The 20,356-nt window shown below is 39.5% G+C and overlaps 1 protein-coding gene across 1 annotated transcript in view; it reads right to left on the bottom strand.

The window, feature by feature from the left end:
- The window catches only part of SPON1 (spondin 1), a 340,693-nt gene that overhangs the window by 8,921 nt on the left and 311,416 nt on the right, over positions 1-20,356 (bottom strand). The window contains exons 8-9 of the mRNA XM_065403212.1: positions 5,919-6,120; positions 360-500 (exon numbers count right to left, since the gene is read on the bottom strand). Coding sequence (XP_065259284.1) covers positions 360-500; positions 5,919-6,120 — 343 coding nt within the window. The remainder of the gene's footprint in view (positions 1-359; positions 501-5,918; positions 6,121-20,356) is intronic.

Genomic DNA, 20,356 nt, shown 5'->3' with positions numbered 1-20,356 from the left:
AAGCATTTCTTAACACAGGGATCCATAAGACCATGGAATAAGCCCCCAAGGGAAGTATTGGAAAGTCCATCACTTGAATCATTTAAAAGTTGGCTGGGCAAAGAACTGGAGAACATACTGTAAGGTTCCGTTCTGCATTGGCAAGGGACTAGATTATATGACTAACCACATTAGGTTTTTCATCTCTAATCTCCATGCTTCTATGAAAAAGAAGTACTAAAATATGCAGCGCTGGACGTTTCTATCAGCAGGAGGAACAGTAGATTAAAAGGGTTTCAACAGTTTAAAAAATCCATAAAATATATTTAAATTGTATTATTTCATTTTTACTGCTGTCTTTTAGAATTTTATATTGCTACCTTTCGTGCAATTCTCTCAATGACAACTCTGGCCACCACTGCTATAGACCCTCCTTCTGGATCATAAAAGGGACTCTGAGGGTGATCAAGGCTCGTTAGTGGTCTTATCTTCTCCTGAGGAATTGTAGGCTTGTTGGGTGACTGCAATCAGAAAGAAACAGATACAAATATGGATTAAAAAGGAATAAAAACACATGTATTTTGAATAATAGAAGTCAACACAATGTGATTCATACACAAAAATTAGAGCTGCTTCTGAAATGTTCAATAGGAAAATGCCCCTTTCAACAGAATGCATTCTCCCATGGCAACGAACATCCATTATGCAGTATTTCTGTAAATCTGTGGAACTGGAACTTAATAATTCTGTTCATAGTATGTGAGGTACAGTAGCATCCAGGTTACCCTACCGAGCTGTGTTGGCTCTGCTGCAGTAACAGGAGAAAAAGCAGTAAACACTTATTTTTGTCTTTGATGTAAGGCAGTTATTGCTCTGAATATATATAGGGAGCAGATCTCAAATGAGACCATAATGTTTTTATTTGTAGTCACTTTTCCATATGGAACTTCCCTTTACGTGTCACAAAGAAAGAGAGAGAAAAGAGGAGAGAATGCATCTGTGGATGGAGAGAGACAAAACCAAAGTCATCCATAGTGAAACCTCCCTTGTGTCAGTGGCTTTACACCAAAGATGAATTTGTCACAGCATGTTTAAAATTACAAATAAGAAACAAAGAACTCAATATTATTTCTTCAGCATATTTCAAAGCTTTGACTTGTTTTTAAGTTTTGTGATCCATAAATGACCCTCAGTAATTAGGTCTTTAAAATAGTAGTGGCCAGACTGAGAAACAGAACTTGACTGGAAATCCCTGGGGGGAAAAGGGCACATTGTGGGAGAGGATTTTTTTTAAATTTAATTATTTGTTGTTTCCTCTTTGTATAGAAAACTGGACAAACACTAGGACCCAAGCTAGACAACACATTGTTTAATTGTTTATCTTAGAGACATATTTAAGTTACTGCACTTAAGACGAGTTCAGGACAAATGGTGTGTTATGTTATTCGGGATGCTATTTCTTCTCTTGCAGATTAAGAACAAAATCCTACTCTTACTATTTGGAGCCATTGTGGGGAGAGAAAACATTTTTATGAACCCAATAGATGTAGAACATAAGCATTTCCCCGTCCCCTAAACATTTAGGTTGCAGTTGAGAGAGATCAGGTAGGGCGAGAATATAGGTTTTGAAAGCAAATCTACCCTACTTCCTTGCCTCTGACATTTTAAATGCATAATTGTAATTACTGACGTCCTATTTTATATTACAATACATTGTAGCCAACAACAGTTGCGGAGAGCAAAAGCTTTCTGAGCTTAAGTTACATTTGAACAGCATGTTAGGAGACAGATCCTCAACTGGCGTAAACGATAGCTTCATTGCATTCTAGGTACTTTATCTTTGTCGTCCTAACAAACGTCTTTGTTTTTATTATGTCATATACCAGGAGAGGGGGGAGAGGCTTTGTGAGCCTAAAACCCCACTCGAAAAAGTTATGAGACTAAAAACTAGGCAAAAAGTTTCTCTTTTGGAAAGCATGCTATATAAATGTGTGAAGGTCTGGACAAAAATATTCGGTGCACAAACAGGCACGCCCCATTAAAACCTATTCTGAGTCTCTGCATGCACATTCTCATTAATTGCGGTCATATATATATTGAATGCAAACTCATAGTTAATATACAAATCAAACCACCATTGATGTCTTCTGTTGATCCCTAGCTAGTGTCTGATACACTTTGAAGTTTACCTGACCATGCTCAGAATGCTCTTCAAGGTCATAACTATTTCAGAACAGTGGTGGTGTCTAATCTCAGAGAACAAACCAAATGGTTTGCTTTGCACATAATTGTGTTGCATATTTGTCCTGCAGTCTGCCTCGAGACATAAAAAACATGGAATGGTTAAAATGGAATGGTGAACGCTTTTTTTTTTTTTTCCTTCTTGGACGTTTGTTTTATTTTACATCTGAGATCAGTCAAGAGGTCAGCAATAAAAACTTTGTACGCCTGCATATTGCCATAAAAACTCTTGTCACTGAAATGGATAGTGAACTAGAACAATAGCTAGAGAAGTGGTGGAAATTTTAGTACTGACAACTGTCTTTTACCTCAACTTTGTTTTCTGACAAAAACAGAAAAAGCTTGTTAAAAATGTCCACTATACATAAAAAAAGGTCACAAGTCCAAAATATTTTTTATTAGCAAACACAATTCTGTTTGGAGCTGGAGAGTAGAACAAGGCATTATTTTAACTGTGTGAATTCTCAGGGAACATTCAGCAACCTAACCACTTTTTGGGAATTTACAATATTAAATATGAACTTTATTAGTTACTTGTCTTATGGTAATGCCTAGAAGTGCCAACTGAGATTAGGGACCCATTGTGTTAGGAACCATATAAACATATAGTGAGAGACATAACTAATAAAAGGCAAGATGAAAATAACAAGATCTTTAGGTCTTCACCTGTATGCACTGCTTTAATTACAAATTGTTTTAATTATTTATATTAAATAGCACTAGCTTTTTAATAAATTATCAGTCTATTTTTTGTAATGATGCCTTTTTATACCAGAAGCCCAGGGTTTTGGAGTTAGTGTATTTCATGGATGGTGTCATATTTTACTGTTGGAGGATGAGTATAGTTAGCAGCCAGGTGTCAGGAGAGGCATATTTTATTTCAGCAACTGATGAGTGAAAGTAATCTCCTGATTGTTTTGCTTTACCACAGAAGACAGAAATCTTCCACTTGATGAATACATTATTTTTGCTTGTTTGTTTTTCAAGACAGATTTACTATATTGCAAACATAACCATACAGGGAACAGTGTAAGAACAGAAGAACTGCAGCTGAAAAATAATTCTGGTGATAAGTGGAAAGGCAGGCCTGTGGAGGCACAAACATATAGGAATCAACAAAAAAATCTCAACTACATTTTCTTTCTGTGCATTCACTCACGATCATTTAGGTAGCCGTAGTATGATCACTCCACAACAGGATATATGAGTCAGCCAAAACTTTAATTCTTTTGGTCCTCTGCTATTCTATTCACATATTTCTCAGGAATCTTATCTCGTCCACTCACTGAGGTGTACAAGTTCTTGTCCCCAATCGTAATTTCTTTGCAAACCTTTGGGATGGTTCTTTATTCTGATCATGTGTCTTCCCCCATGCTGTTTTGTTTTCTATTTCCCCCTTTTCCAAGATTTTTATCTGTTTTCATAGCTACCGGTCTTTGCTACTGGAGCATAAAACTTTCTAGGAGATGTGGTTGGCTTTTACTCAGCTTTTGCTGTCTGAGTCTATATGTTAGCTCCATACACCATCCCAAGGATCACACAGATGCTGCAGACCTTTCTCTTGTATATCCATAGCTTGATATATAGTAATTATTTCCTTGCTGGTATGGATTTTGTAACAGTTAAGAAAATAAAAACCATACTGGTTCAGACCAATGGTCCATCTAGACCAGTATCCTGTCTTCCGACATGTATCAGAGGGGTAGCCGTGTTAGTCTGAATCTGTAAAAAGCAACAGAGGGTCCTGTGGCACCTTTAAGACTAACAGAAGTATTGGGAGCATAAGCTTTCGTGGGTAAGAACCTCACTTCTTCAGATGCAAGACAGTGGCCGACAGTGGCCGGTGCCACATGCTTCAGAGAGAATGAACAAAACAGGACAATTATCAAGTGATCCATCCTCTGTTGTCCAGTCCCAGCTTCTGGCAGTCAAAGGTTTAAGAATACCCACAGCATGGGGTTGTATCCCTGACCATCTTGGCTATTAGCCATTGACGAGACTATTCTGATATAATTCTTTTTTGAATCAAGTTATACTTTTGGCCTTCACAACATACCCTGGCAACAAGTTCCACAGATTGGCTGTGCGTTATATGAAGAAGTACTTCCTTATATTTGTTTATACTTGCTGTCTATTAATTTCATTGCGTGACCCCTAGTTCTTGTGTTATGTGAAGGGGTAAATAACACTTCCTTAGTCACTTTTTCCACACCATTCGTGATTTTATAGTCATCTATCATATCCTCCCTCAGTCTCTTTTCTAAACTGAACAGTCCCAGTCTTTTTAATCTCTCCTCATATGGAAGATTACCCATAATCATTTTTGTTGCCCTTCTCTGTACTTTTTCCAGTTCTCATTTTTTTTAGATGGGGTGAACAGAACTGCAAGCAGTATTCCAGGTGTGGGCTTACAATGGATTTATATAGTGGTATTGTGATATTTTCTGTTGTCTTATCTATCCCTTTCCTAATGGCTCCTAATATTGTGTTAGCTTCTTGATTGCCACTGCACATGGAGCAGATGTTTTCAGAGATCTATCGATGATGACTTCAAGATCTCTTGTTTGAGTGATAGCAGCTAATTCAGACCCTGTCATTTTGTATTTATAGTTGGAATTGTTTTCCAACATGCATTACTTTGAATTTATCAACACTGAGTTTCATCTGCCATTTTATTGCCCAGTCACCCAGTTTTGTGAGATCCTTTTGTAACTCTTCAGGCTGCTTTAGACTTAAGTAAATTGAGTAATTTTGTATTACTGTGAACTTTGCCACCTCAATGTTTACCCCCTTTTCCAGATCATTCCCCAACATATCATGTTCATCTATGTGTCTGATAATACTGTTCTTTACTATAGTTTCAACCAATTTGCCTGGTACTGAAGTTAGGTTTACCAATCTGTAATTGCCAGGATTGCCTCTGGAGCCTTTTTTAAAGTTAGGCGTTACATTAGCTATCCTCCAGTCATCTGGTACAGAGGCTGATTTAAGCAGTAAGTTACATAACACAGTTAACAGTTCTGCAGTTTCACATTTGAGTTCCTTCAGAACTCTTGGGTGAATACCATCTGGTCCTGGTGACTTATTGCTACATAATTTATCAATTTGCTCCAAAATCTTTTGGTTCAGGTGTGTGGATCTTCCTGGTGTCCTCTGCATTGAAGATTGATGCAAATAATTCATTTAGGTTCTCCACAACGACCTTGTCTTCCTTGAGTGATCCTCTAGTGCCTCAATCATCTCAATCAGCCCCGCTGATTGTTTGGCGGGCTTCCTCCAGCCAGGTAATTGCTTTGGTCATCCTATGTTTTTCAGTGTCCCAATTTAATTGAGTTAAACTAGCACCCTGGGATTTTTGATGGCACATGGGTTAGTGTACACACTTGTTGGGAAATTGAGTATTTATCTATCCCTAATTTTTAGTAACCTAAGTTCATTTTTCTTCGGAGAGCGGGGTCATCAGGGCACAACATCACAAGAAGTATCTAAGAGCTCAGATTTGGAAAATCAGGCACAATAAAAGACAGCAATTGCTACCAATGTCTGTTCCAATTGCCTTTCATTTTCCTATGAAAGGAATGGTTTGCCGAATACTAAGAGGTTTCCACATAGTTGTGGATTATTAGCCTTCATTCTTAACAGCTATGTTAATTAAGGTAGAGCTTATGTTTTAAAGCTATTACAAGTATTACAAATACCTCATAGGTAACCCCACTGTCGGTACCAGCATCCCATGGTATCAGATCCTGAACGACTTTCTGAACCCAGCCACAATCCTTGGTACAAAGGTCTTCAGCTGACAAGCCTACATTCCAGTCAGGACTGGGGCCTAGCATGGTAAGGAAAGACATCAGGTGACGAGTCCTGTCCACAGAAAATTCAGCAGAGGGAGCAGCTCTCCTGCAAATAAGAAACAGGAAGATAAAGTTACCCGCTCAAGTAAAGTTTGCTATTTGAGCAGCAATGAGATTTGTGCTTTAAATGGAGAAAAAATTAGTCAGCTCAGACACAACATATATCTGAAATCTAGAGATAAACAGAGATGAGATAGGGTGAAGGCACGATACAACTCTCATACATTGTATCCTTTTCAGCAGTGAGGCAGCCTTTGTGTATTATATAATGAAATGGCTCTTACTTCATTCAAGGATGTTTACGGTTTATTGTAGCTCAATGGTTTGGAATGAAGAGTTGTGGCTAGTGTCCTTTACTTCATTGTCATGTAACAAAAAACCCTTGTCAATATGTTCTCATATACCATAACAAATTAAAAACTTCAAGCAACATAGTAGGAAGTACCATGAAGTAATATTCATTTTTGACTGTCAGGATATTTTTAATCAGCAATGCACTGTGGTTTCAATTTAAAAAGTGCCTAGAAATGCAACTTAAAAAAACAATCATTAGTCAGATTTTCATGCTCATGTAAGTGAGAGATTAACAGCACTGGCTAGAGTCAGAGAATAATGCAGCCAGGCATTGTGCAAGTTTCTGCTAATATACGTCAATGATGATGTCAAGCACTCCTACTTGTCCAATCCTTGCCAAAGATTCTCTCAAGGAGAGACTGTTAATCATGTGGTGCTTTGTGCTGTAGACCAATAACTATCAAATTCCTGTTCAACTGGAAACTAAAACCAAATCTGAGCCAAAATCTCCATTCACATGTAAACAACTAGAATATTAACTCATTTTGTCATCTTTCCTATGAACAGCAACTGCTAGGTTACCTTACATATAATTAGGGCTGTCAATCGCAGTTAACTCACACAATTAACTCAAAAAAATTAACTGCGATTAAAAAAATCAATTGTGATTAATCGCACTGTTAAACAATAGAATACCAATTGAAATGTATTAAATATTTGTGGATTTTTTCTACATTTTCAAATATATTGATTTCTATTACAACACAGAATACAAAGTGTACAGTGCTCACTTTGTATTATTTTTTATTACAAATATTTGCACTGTAAAAATGATGAACGAAATAAATAGTATTTTTCAATTCATCTCATACAAGTACTGTAGTGCAATCTCTTTATTGTGAAAGTGTAACTTACAAATGTAGATTTTTTTTGTAACATAACTGCACTCAAAAACAAAACAGTGTAAAACTTTAGAGCTTACAAGTCCACTCAGTCCTACTTCTTGTTCAGCCAATTGCTAAGACAAACAAGTTTGTTTACATTTACAGGAGATACTGCTGACTGCTTCTTATTTACAATGTCACCTGAAAGTGAGAACAGGTGTTCACATGGCACTTTCGTAGCTGGTGTTGTAAGGTATTTATGTGCCAGATATGCTCAACATTCATATGTCCATTCAGCCACCATTCCAGAGGCCATGCTTCCATGCTGACGAGGCTCGTTAAAAAAATAATGCATTGATTAAATTTGTGAATTAACTCCTTGGGGGAGAATTGTATGTCTCCTGTTCTGTTTTACCCTCATTCTTCCATATATTTCATGTTATAGCAGTCTCGGATGATGATCCAGTACATGTTCGTTTTAAGAACACTTTCACAGCAGATTTGACAAAATGCAAAGGGTACTAATGTGAGATTTCTAAGAACAGATACAGCACTTGACCCAAGGTTTAAGAATCTGAAGTGCCTTCCAAAATCTGAGAGGGAGGAGGTGTGGAGAATGCTTTCAGATGTCTTCAAAGAGCAACACTCCGATGCGGAAACTACAGAACCCAAACCACCAAAAAAGAAAATCAACCTGCTGCTGGTGACATCTGACTCAGATGATGAAAATGAACATGCATTGGTCTGCTCTGCTTTGGATCGTTATTGAACAGAACCCGTCATCAGCATGGACGCATGTCTTCTGGAATGGTGGTTGAAGCATGAAGGGACATATGAATCTTTAGTGCATCTGGCACATAAATATGTTGCAATGCCGGCTACAACAGTGCCATGTGAACGCCTGTTCTCACTTTTAGGTGACATTGTAAACAAGACTTGGGCAGCATTATCTCCTGCAAATTGTAACCAAACTTGTTTGTCTGAGCGATTGGCTGAAGTAGGACTGAGTGGACTTGTAGGTTCTAAAGTTTTACATTTTTATTTTTGAATGCAGTTATTTTTTGTACATAATTCTACATTTGTAAGTTTAACTTTCCTTATAAAGTGATTGCACTACAGTACTTTTATTAGGTGAATTGAAATGTACTATTTCTTTTGTTTTTTACAGTGCAAATATTTGTAATAAAAATAAATACAAAGTGAGCACTGTACACTTTGTATTCTGTGTTGTAATTGAAATGAATATATTTGAAAATGTAGAAAACATCCAAAAATATTTAAATAAATGGTATTCTATTATTGTTTAACTGTGCGATTAATAGTACGATTGATTGTACGATTAATTTTTTCTTGCTAGTTACTATGACTGAAATCTGGCAATTCTAGTCAGTGAAAACTCTTTCTGACATCAGTGGGGGGTTTTCCTTTCATTACATGCTTGAGACCAACGCAGACTCTTCATTTTTTCTCTCTCTCCTACACCAAAGCAATCTCTGTTTTATGGGCATTTGAAGATTACAAGGTATTTGCGCTCTAATTTTTGCTACTCTTCTTCAGGCTGCCTTTCTGTGTCATTACATTTCTTCCACAGTCAGTGGGAGTTTACTTTTTCCATTGGTGCTCCCATCACTGAAAAAATGTAGTGACTAATTTGTATATTTCTCCTAAATTTTACCGTGGCTCCTTGAACCCCTAGTACATTAAGAATCATAACAGACCAAATACATGTTTCTCTATTACTTTTCTTTAAGTATATATGGTTCAGAACTCAAGTTTCAAACTTGATTGCCCACGTTAGGGTGCCCAGTTCCCCATTTGAGAACCCAATCACACATGGGTGGCCTAACATAAGAAGTGGGCTCCAAAGTTTCTTTACCTCAAGAAAATTAATAGAACAACCAAAACCAAACATATTACTTAGTCCTGAGCCCATAGAGCTGTTCATATGTGGTTGTTTTACGGTATAAAGTGTTTATTGGATTTTCTTATAGACCCCAAATAGAAAACTTTCCAATTGTTTGGTGAAATATCAGAGTGCTTTATTAAGGGGTGGATTCATATGACCTGACTCTTGTTAGGTAGCGCTCCAGATTGACTTGTCTTTTAAGGTATTATTCAATGTGAGGGAATGTATCACAATCTGGTCTGAATCAAATATTTCTGATAAAACATACCTGTAAGTCGTACGGGAGTGATCACTCTTAAACAACCTGCCAATTTCCATGGATAACTAATGAATGTTACCTGCGTATCAGAAACACCTCAATTTTCCCCATCAGAATTATGATGAATACTGAGATAATTGAGGTAATCTTATCTACTGCATTTATCTGGGGCAAAATTCAACAGTTTTAAAGGCAAGGACTATACAGTATAAATAATGAATATATGGCCATTTTGTGCACAGTTACAATATGAAACTTGTCATCTTGTCTTTGGCTTTCTTTCATTTCAGGTCCTGATGGAGGCATTCACTCACATGCCCATCAGACTCAGACAACAATGAGAAATAGACTCTGTTCTACTGATTGAAGACAGATGATTAGAAATCCACAACAAAGGATACTTCAGACACATTTTGATGGAAACCTTTTGTAAATTGCTATTCCCTGTTATAAGTTCATGGCAGTAGAGTTGGATCTTTGTTTGAATCCACTGTTAGAAAAGTAAATATTAATCATGTTCTCAAAATAATATAAAATCAATCAACTGCACATTTGAGACTAAATCAATATTGAACCTGTTTATAAGTCTTTGTGAACACTTTGCTAGTAAGATATTTGCTCTTTTCGTACAGATTTCTGTTATTTCATACTACTGTGTAATATTGTTTAATAGTAATATTTAGCACTTCATCTTCAAAACCCTTTACAAACATTAATTATGCCTCAGCTCCCCTGGGCAATGGTGTATACCTTGGAGGATTAGTATTAAAGAACAGGAATTGTGAAGATGACATAAAATGAAGAATCTAGCTAGCTGCTACTGTATGTGGAAAACTCTGCAAGATCTGGAAGGCTAATGATATTTAGATAAAAAGCAAAAAAAATCAATGTGGATGAGACAACTGTCATGCCTACACTCCTGAACAGGCTGGAATGCTGGAATATGAGGAAATACAATGAACAAAAGATTTCAACTGCAGACATGAACTGGCTGAGGGGAATACTGATTGTTTCAAGACTGCAGAAAATAAAAAATGAAGTGATAATGTAACCCACACACCACCTGGTTGTGGTGTTCTGGCCTATCTAGTGGCACCGAGACCACTTAGAGATTAATGAGTCTGCTCTACAGCCTTAGCTAAGAGCCATTTGGCTTTTAGCTCATGCAGTAGAGGCTCATGCACTAAGCTTCAGCGGCCCCAGGTTCGATTCCGCCTGCCGCTGACTGGGGTTTGTTGGTGTTACAATAAGAAAATGGCTAGGGCAAGAAATAATGCTAATACAGAAGATTCAAGAAAGATGACTACGATGGTTTGGACATGCCAAGAATGGACTTGGAAAGGATGCCATACTTGGCGATACATACTAGACCAGGGCTGGGCAAACTATGGCCCGCGGGCTGGATCCAGCCCCTCAGGGCTTTGGATCCGGCCGCCAGCACCACCTCCGGTGGGGGGTCAGAGGGCTCCATGCGTTGCCTCCAGGCAGCTCCCATTGGCTGGGAACAGGGAACCGTGGCCAATGGGAGCTTCGGAGGAGGTACCTGGAGGCCCGGCAGAGCAGCACATGCGGAGCCCTCCGCTCCCCCACCCCCAAGGCTGCAGAACTTCCGGGAGTGGCGTGGGGCTAGAGACAGGGCAGACATGCAGGGAGCCACCCCAGAGCCGCTTTAGGTAAATTTAGATAAATTCCATTGTACAATATTATGTAAGGTTGGTTGATCATTTATTATTTGCTTTTATATGCACACTGTGGTGCTAAATCCTTCCCTGACATTCTTGTACTTCATTGCACAGGATGCAAGTCCTCCATATTAGAGCCAGGCAATTTTTTTTTTTTTTTTTTTTGACAAATAGCTTATTCACAAAAAAATGCAATTTTGTGTTGACTGAAATTATTAGTGAGTTCAGGTCAGATTCAGCAAATTGTTTTCGCTGGAAAAAAATGGAAAACAAAATTTCCCAAAAAGTCAAAAAGTTTTGACTTTTTGTTTTGATACAACTCTTTCTGAAATTGAGCTAGATTCAACTAAACAAACAAACAAAGGGTAAGAAACATTTCTCAAACCAAAACAAACTTGTTTGGGGTCAAGCAAAACGTTTCGTTAGGCCCCAAATGATTTTTTTTCCTGTTTGGCCACTAAACTGAAAAATCACTTATTTGCCCAGCTCTACCACATAGTCCAATGTCAGTTACCACAATGTGTCTGCCCAGAACGTAAACCAGAGCGGAATCTGGCCACATTGTGTACGAGAATATAAGACACGACTAAGCAAGCTACCATGATAGGTCATATTATAGCTGATAGTTATTTTCTGAACAGTCTGGTGGTGAGGGAAGTCCTAGGTTTTAATCCTGGCTGTGCCACTGATTTGTTGCATTGAATTGGGTAAATCACTGTAAATTACTGTTATCCATAGAAAAATTTAGCCCTATAACAAAGAAACACTTTTTCTGTCCGCTCATTTTCAAATTAGCTTGGCTGTCCTTTTGATTTAATTCTAGGAAGTATCATGTAATTAACACATTGATAGATTGCATTAATGTAAATGTTGAACATAAAACCACACCCCCAAATTATTGCCGTGACGACTGTGTCCCAAGAGTACAGAACATGGCTCCCTGCAGAGACCACGGGGTATGTCTGAGCATTTGGCAGGAGGAACTTACTCAAGGAGATTCAGACACTTTAAAGCCAGTGTCACAATGAAAGACAATGCATCTAGTCTGAGCTCCCATAGCATAAGGGTATGCACTGGTAGAAGTACAGAAAATGCCCTTGAATATATATGGCATGTGGGAATGAGAAATGAGCCCAAACCAAAACACTTGCACTTTTGGAAAGTTTTGATCCAGATACAAATTTCATGACATGCCCCCATTATCAATGGATCAAGCCAAACCCCTAGATATGAACACCAGACACTGGGACACTACAAATCCTGATGTGAACTTTATGGCTAAAGGTCTCCCTTTGATAACACATTAGCTTGGACATTTTAAAAGTTTATCATCTGAGGTGCAGAATTAAAAGATTATCTTAAGTACATTACCAAACAACGTATTTGTGGAGCTTGTTCCTCTCTACCACTGCCTAATTTTGTCATGGATAGTTATAACTGGTAGTAAAATATTCATTGCAAATTTGGACCATATTTCAATAACATTGCCAAAGCAGTCAACATTCGTACACTATTTCTAGGGCAACTGGCATTCAGAAGGTGAGGCGGGCTACTCCAAGACATGGGTAATGATCACTGCCTATGTGTAAGTGGGGGTAATGTCTCATCTTTTTAAAGTGGAAAGTTTTACGACTTTCTAGTGACCACAAAAATAAAGATTTTTGTAATACTGACTAGAAACCAAGTCCTTCCTCTCCACAGCATTGCCAAAACATCTGAATCCTGACCTGAAGCATTTTATTATAGTGCTAATTATTTAGTGCACTAAAGCATACAAGCTGGAAAAACCAAATGTTAGCTGGAAAAGACCTATAAGGTAACCTAGTTGTTCATATGGGAGCAAGGGTAGGACTGCTGTCTGCTTTCTAGTGCTTTGGTCCTTCTAGTTTTAATTTTTTATGCAATGAGGATTCCATTACTTCCCTTGGATGGTTGTCTCACCTTTAAAAAGATCTCATCATTTAGAAGATTTTCCTGATGGTCACCCTAAATTTACTTTATTTCACTTCACTTATGAATGTAGTCAGATGTGCCTCCATGTCTCCAGAAGTGAAAAGCCAACACAATAATTCACTTCACACATTTCTAAACTCTCATCCTTACACTTCATGGGTCTGGCATTGTTATTCTTCGACGGATGATGAAATCACTGAAAGAAGAGCTTATCACATACAGTAATATAATGTAAATAGATCATTTCACAGTAAGAATCTACCATAGTTTTAACACTAAACAATCTCTGTTAATTATGTGTTCTGAATGAAGCAGATGGAACCAAAATGGTGTAATCCAGGGTGTAAATGAGCTCTCCCTTGCCATCTATTGATGTGCTGAAGGAAAAGGAGCATGCTATATTTGCATAAACACATCTACTGTGCCTAGGTGACCAATTTTGGCTGTTTGGGATTAAAGTTCACTTTAGTCTTAAATGTAGGAGTAATGAAATGTTATCCTTATTGTATGTCTTTTAGGGGGTCACCCTAAATGAAAACGTACTCGCTAAACGAGGGGTTGTAATGCAACATCCAAGTGAAAGTCAGAGAGGCGTGGGGGTGGGGACAGGTGTTCTTACCATGGCTGCTGTTGAAAGCGTTCTATATACAATTTGACCCGCCTGTGCTGGTCAGACCCAGTTCAGTGTCCTTGGTTCTGCTCAATGATTAGAGCTGAAACCACTGATGAACAGGTCTAGGGGGACAGGGAGACAATGTCACAATGCAGCAGAAGTGAGGTTCCTCATTACCCAATGACATCACTAAGAGGTGAAAACACTAAGAATTGGGCTAAGCAGTGGAACCTCAGAACATGGCATCACAGTTAGAGGCAGAGGCGGCAGAGAAGTTGGTGAACGGCAGCGAAGGTGATAGCAACAGTAAAGGCAGTAACAAGTTACAAGTGATGGCAGAGAACCCCTGACAGCAGGAGCAGCAGAGTAATTGCTTGAGTTCCCCTTCGGGGTCATCTGTTGCTGTTTCACAATGCAAGTGGGAAGTGAGACAAAGGATTACTGTCCAAGATACTGTGGGGCAAGTGTTTACTTATGGTTTGCCTCCTCTTGAATCGTTGTGGTGGTGTTTTCCCAAGTTAATGCAGAGTTCCTGCTCCCTTTTATTAAAAGTTTTCTTTTGTTATACTGACACTCCAATGGAAAATTGCAGTTACTGCTATGTGTACTAGCATTTACAGGGACACTAATGAGAGCTTGGTGAAGGGAAATGATTTTGAGTGTGGAGGAATACTGGATGGAAATATTGAAAAACAATATTAAACAGGACAAAACTGCTACACCAAAAGTATATTTTTGATGGTTGTTCTTGCTTTATTACTCTATTAGAATATGAAGGAAACAGGAGGATGAGTCTTTTGGACTGAGGGGGTATGACTTTGCTGACCACAAACAAGAAAAAGGTGGAGCTAATAACATTAATAGTTTTCACTCAGTCTTGGTATTTATTGAATGCTGAAAGTGTGCTCAAAGATGTACCAAACACAGATGGTGATACACCTCCTGCCTCAGGGATTTGAGAATCTAAAATAATATTACCTTTCATCTAAGCATTATGAGCAAAGTCAAAAGTGTGTCAGGTGCTTTTGCTGCAGCAATGGAGAAAAACTTGACAGTCTTAAGCAACTTTAGTGATGTTGAGGTGACTATGGTTCCCTGATAATTGTCACAGCCTCCATTTTGGTTGTGGCTAAAGAATGAGGCCAGTGTGAGTAAGTGGGAGAGTAGTGTGAGTAAGTGGGAAGGGGAGAATGAGACATGTAAGATTATGATAGTTGTTATTAAATTGGAAAGGACTTCCAGCTCAGGTGGCAGAGTCAAAGTCTATTGGTTTATCTGAGGAAAACTGGTTGAGCCTATGGAATGTAATCAGCTAAAAGGGGTATGTGGCAGTTTTGTAATTTGTAGTAGCTGGTGCCCCTATCTCTCTAGGGTTCTTGACAGAGCTGGATTAAGGCATCAGCATTTAGACCTATTCCTAGGAGCTCCTAGAGTCACATGACATCAGAATCTGAGATTTAATTTAAACAAAAGGTAAATTCTGAGCCCTGACAGATATGAAGAAAAACTTAAAAACATGATTTGAGTGTAACTGATGCAGAGATATCTACCTGAGTGTGCAGAGAGCCTGAAATAATAGTTCTGAGATATGAACTGCACCATGCATTTCTATGGGGCATTAACTCCAAGACCCATTATTTTGGGATGCTCAATCAACACCACGTCAGCAGAGGTCTGTGGGTGTGTCAGGAGCAGAAGAGTACAGTGAGCCCAGCCCTTTGTCTCCACAGCTAGATACGCCAGCAGTCAGGCTGTAAGTACTGGGAGACAGCCCTGCTGCCCTCCCTGCTGATCCGGAGGCAAAGGGGCCTCTGCTGCCACTCCTGAATGGGGAGTAAGGGGCCCCATTCCCCTGCCCCTCACCCTCTGTGTGGGAGTCCCTGTCACTCCAAGTGGTGAGGTGTAATCCTCATGGCGTGCCTCGTGTCCTGGCTTGCCTTCATTGGCACAGGGAATTTTTTGCTACTCAGAAAAATTTCCCCACTTCCCCAGCGTGGATATTTGAGTGTGTTGCTGTGGGTTTGGTGTGTTTTCTCCCTTCTCTGACACATTTCTGAAAAAGTTTTACAGTTTACAATATAATTTTTTAACATATGGTAGTTACAGGATGCAATGACAATATTGTCAAACCGATTCTAAGCATGAAGGGCTCATCGACTGTTCTGGTTTTACACAACTAGGAAACTGTGCATCATGTCAGACAACTCACCCAAAAGAACTACCTCAGAAACACGGATAAGATACTTTAATGTGAGCGCCCAATGGCAACTTACAAGTCCCTATTACAGCACAGACTGAAACACAACACTGAAGTAACTGCTTCGATAGCCCCTAGGAAAAGAACTTGAGCAGAGCTAAATAAATCAAAGTGTCAACTCTAGTAATGCTGTTACTAGGAGACTGCACCTCTAGAAGTCCTAGGCTGACTGTGACTCTTCACACAATATCTAATAGCGTCTTGGGAATCAGTTAGCAATACATTAGCAGTCTGCAGTAAATACTTTCTTCTGTGTCTCTTGGCAGCAAACCAGCAAGCTAAAGGTGAAAGGGTCCTCCTTACCCCACGACCTATCCAGTACCTGGACTAAACTATTTGTAAGAAGTTTGCCTCTCAGTATTCCTTGGAATGGACTTTAGAGTGAGATTAAATCTGGTGAATCATGGAATCCAGTATAAAAGCATGGCAGTAGCGACAGAAACATCACTTTGCACTAATACAACAATATAGACGCTCTGCCATTCTTCTGTAGGTGGCATGTGGGGGAATTAGCTGATCACGAGACAAGGAAAACTGCATGTTCAGTGGACACTATAAAAGAATTACCCATTATACTAGAGGCATAGTCAACAAAACAGGCATCTTTGTATTCAAATACTCTTGCTTCTTCAAGAGGACAGCCCCCAAGTGACTGGTTGAAAGAGGTGTTTATTCAGAGTGGTGGTTGATTTTTCACTAACACAAATGCCACTGTGTGAATGGAAGCACATCTCACATATTGCTGTTCTTGAACTGCTAGTTCTATAGTTCCCAGCAGCACCTACACTAAATCAGTTTTTATTGACTAAAACTTAAAGAGCATGACATCCTGGAATCACGTACCAGGGGAAAAAAACCCTCTTCATGAGAAGAAAGGAAATGAAGCAAATGAACAAGGTCTTGAATTGAGTGTAAAACACTGATCCTAAAACCCAGCAGCAGACAGAACAAATAAGGCAGCATATTAGGAAAACAGTTCAGAAAACCACGTAGAAGAAGAGAAGCATCAAAAGGAAAAACACAGAATTTTATCAGCAGACATTGACACTTAACATCAAGATAGCATTTCACAGTCACAGAAAGAGGGAGAAGCCTGCTTGGGGAATGCATTTAAGCAGAGCTTCAGAAGTTTCCAAAGCAGGTGAACTTTTAACCTGCTGAATAATTTGAACAGGGATGTGCCCCAGAAGACTCAGCAAAAGTAAACAATTAGAAAAAGATGAACATGGAGTCAATGAAATATGACTGACACCCATATAAAGAGGAAGAAAAGTATTTAATGCTAAGCTATCATCAACATTGTCTCCCACAGGCCCAACTCAAAGGAGGTAACAGTAAGGCTTTGGCAATTTTGTTTCATAGTAAAGGTAATAAAATAAGGCTGCACAAACTCTTGGTCACTTACTTTTCAGGCTTCCAAAAGGAGTTGATAAAAACATTGACACTCAAAACCATTGGACTTCAACTAGCTGAGAGAATTGGCTATACAATTGAGTGTGTGCCCATCTCATTAACACTAGCATAAAAAGGTTCTGAGAAACAGAAATCTGTTCTGAAATGAAGGCTTTGAATGTTTTTAACAACCTCACAAAATGAGGGACAGATTCTGCCACTACTATACTGAGTAACACCTCAGTCTGCAAATAGCCCCAAAGAAGTCAACGCAGCATAAGGAAGCACTGAATTGTGCCCAAACTAGGGTGACCAGACAGCAAGTGTGAAAAATCGGGACGGGGGTGGGGGTTAATAGGAGCCTATATAAGAAAAATACCCCCAAATCAAGACTGTCCCTATAAAATCGGGACATCTGGTCACCCTAGCCCAAACTTTTGTTTCCACATTTTGACGTATAATAGTGCAGGGGTTCTCACCCTTTTTCTTTCTGAGGCCCCTCCAACATGCTATAAAACTCTATGGCCTAGCTGTGCCACAACAACTGCTTTTCTGCATATAAAAGCCAGGGCTGGCATTAGGGGGTAGCAAGCAGGGCAATTGCCTTTGGCCCCAATGCACAATGGGCACCGCAAAGCTAAGTTGCTCAAACTTCAGCTGCAGGTGGTGGGGCTCAGGGTCCCGGGCTGCAGTCCCGCACGGCGGGGTTTTGACTTTCTGCCCTGGACCCTAGCAAGTCTAATGCTGGCTATGCTCAGTGGACCCCCCTGAAACCTGCTCACGGCCCCCGAGGGGGCCCCAGACCCCTAGTTGAGAACCACTGTACTAGAGTACCTACTATGTAAATATAGCGTAGTATGTAATGTGCAATATAATATACATATGGAGATTGGATACAGAATGTGATGCGGCTTCATTATGTATTAACAAATGAGGATTTTTTTCTTTATGTAGAAACTTCTCAAATATTCCCACATATCTAGTAATAAAGAGGGCCAGTTTTATAACATGGTGCGTGTTAATTTCATGTCCTCTGTAGTTTGGTCAGAAACCTCTGCAGCACGGTATTCCCTCCCGATTTCTGTTGATCTTGGTTCTGTTTAGAGTCGGTGCTTATTGTTAATTACAGCCAAAGCACATTTTAAATGTCTTTTTTGTGATATCTGGCATTATAATAGAGTACCCAGGCCAGACAGAATAAAAAGCCAAAAGAATATCCCTGTAAGAATTGTGTAGATTTTGGATAACAGACCCACTGATGACCTCATCTCTTCACTCCCCAAACCGAGTTGTAGCAGTATAGAATCCCATTAAAAAAGAAGGGTTTGTTGGCCTGTGTTTGGGGAAGAGGGCATGGATATTCTGTGGTCTAGAGGGAAATCCTGTGGATCTCAGGTCATCCAAGTGGAGGGCCAGTCCTGCTCCCACCTTAGGAGCTGTGTTTCCATTAACTCCCTGCCTACATACGCACCCTGTCTTGCTTCTGAGAAAGGAAGAGCTAAGAGATTCTTTAGGGATACTTCAAAAGGAATTCCTGCAGGATCTCAGAGGAGTGTTATTGCTCGGCTCTCCATGGCAACTGATTATGCCCCCAAAATCTGCAAAGCCCTGAGCATGTGGTGTTTGCAAGGAGGAGTTTTGGAGCTCTCCCTTGGTCAGTTTTGGAGGCACTGCAGCAGAATTTCAGATCCTTTCCTCTCTGCACATCATACAGCAGGGCAAATAGCATGGTAGGCAGAAACCGCATGTTACCTCTCTCTGTGAAAGTCATTCCTGTGCAGAGGGCCAGAACAAGGTCTATGCATCACTTAAATCCTCATGATGAGGGGTGAATTTCATCCTCTGTGATGAGCTTCATGACATGCAGCCTTCTAAAGTTTTCTTCAGCTGCCATATTTACACACAAACTACACTGGGCCATATTCTGCCACCCTTCCTCACATGGGGTAGTCCGTTCTCTGCAAGCAGCCACATTGATTTCAATGGAACTGTTCACAGAGGGTCAGATTCCGATATCCTTGCTCATACTGCACAGCACTCTGTTCACTTCCTGGGCCCAATCATGGAGTAAGGTACTACACAATGTAAGTAAAGGTGGCAGAATATGGCCTTGTCTGATTAACAGCACAAACTTTCTCTCTACTCATAGAACATAATAAATTATATCATTTACCTGGACTTAATTTGGAGGCAAGTTCCCTATTAATTAGTCTGATTATCAGTGAAAAGAAGATCAATACATGTTTTTTTTTAGAAAAGGTGCCTGAGGAATCTGTGGAAATTTGCCTTTTTCATTGCTTCCAACGGAGGTTTCAGCAATTACAGTATATTAATTTTCTGTATAATCTGTTTGTCACAGCTCACTTGGAGCAAGAGGAGTCGTGCAGTGAGCCCTTTGGAAGTCCTGTTAACAGTTAGCTGAAATTCAGTCCCAAATTGGCCAAATAAACAATTTTTCACAAGGTGCAGTCAGGTTGTGAGGCCTGAACCTGGGTATTTTGAGTTAAGACTAGGGAGCTTCTCTCCTGTCCCAGCTTCATCCAGCATTCCCCCTTAGAAGAAACACAGTCCTTCTTATCTCGCCTGATTGGTCCTGATTGGCTACTGCCTCCTTCTGGCCCTTCTAACTGCTGGAGGATCAGTCTTGTTGATTCTGCCAGTATCAGAGCCTGAGTGTCTCTCTAGGCAGTGCTTGCCCCTCTTTTTCAGGTAACACTTTCCCTTTCGGCAGTTGTGTCAGAATGGCAACAGGGGCAGAGAAGGCAGAAAAAACCTGGTACACACTGTCTCACTTTTCCTCATTACTGTTAGCCATATGGCCAGAGAGATATCATATGAAAAGTAGTACCTGGATTATAGCTGCAGGTATACAACTGATGGGACAGAATAGATCAATTTTAAGTCTAGCAGATTTAATAAATAACCAGAGAACTTCAGAAAGGAAAAACAACAAAGAGGATTAAATAATGGTTGTTGAACTCAATTCAAAACTATTTTGTCCACAGAATCTTGTGGATGGCATGTTTGCATTTTCTTTCTCAC

The sequence above is a fragment of the Emys orbicularis genome, chromosome 4 (assembly GCF_028017835.1).
Source record: "Emys orbicularis isolate rEmyOrb1 chromosome 4, rEmyOrb1.hap1, whole genome shotgun sequence".
Classification (NCBI taxonomy): Eukaryota; Metazoa; Chordata; order Testudines; family Emydidae; genus Emys; species Emys orbicularis.
This window is presented reverse-complemented; position numbering and strand designations above follow the sequence as displayed.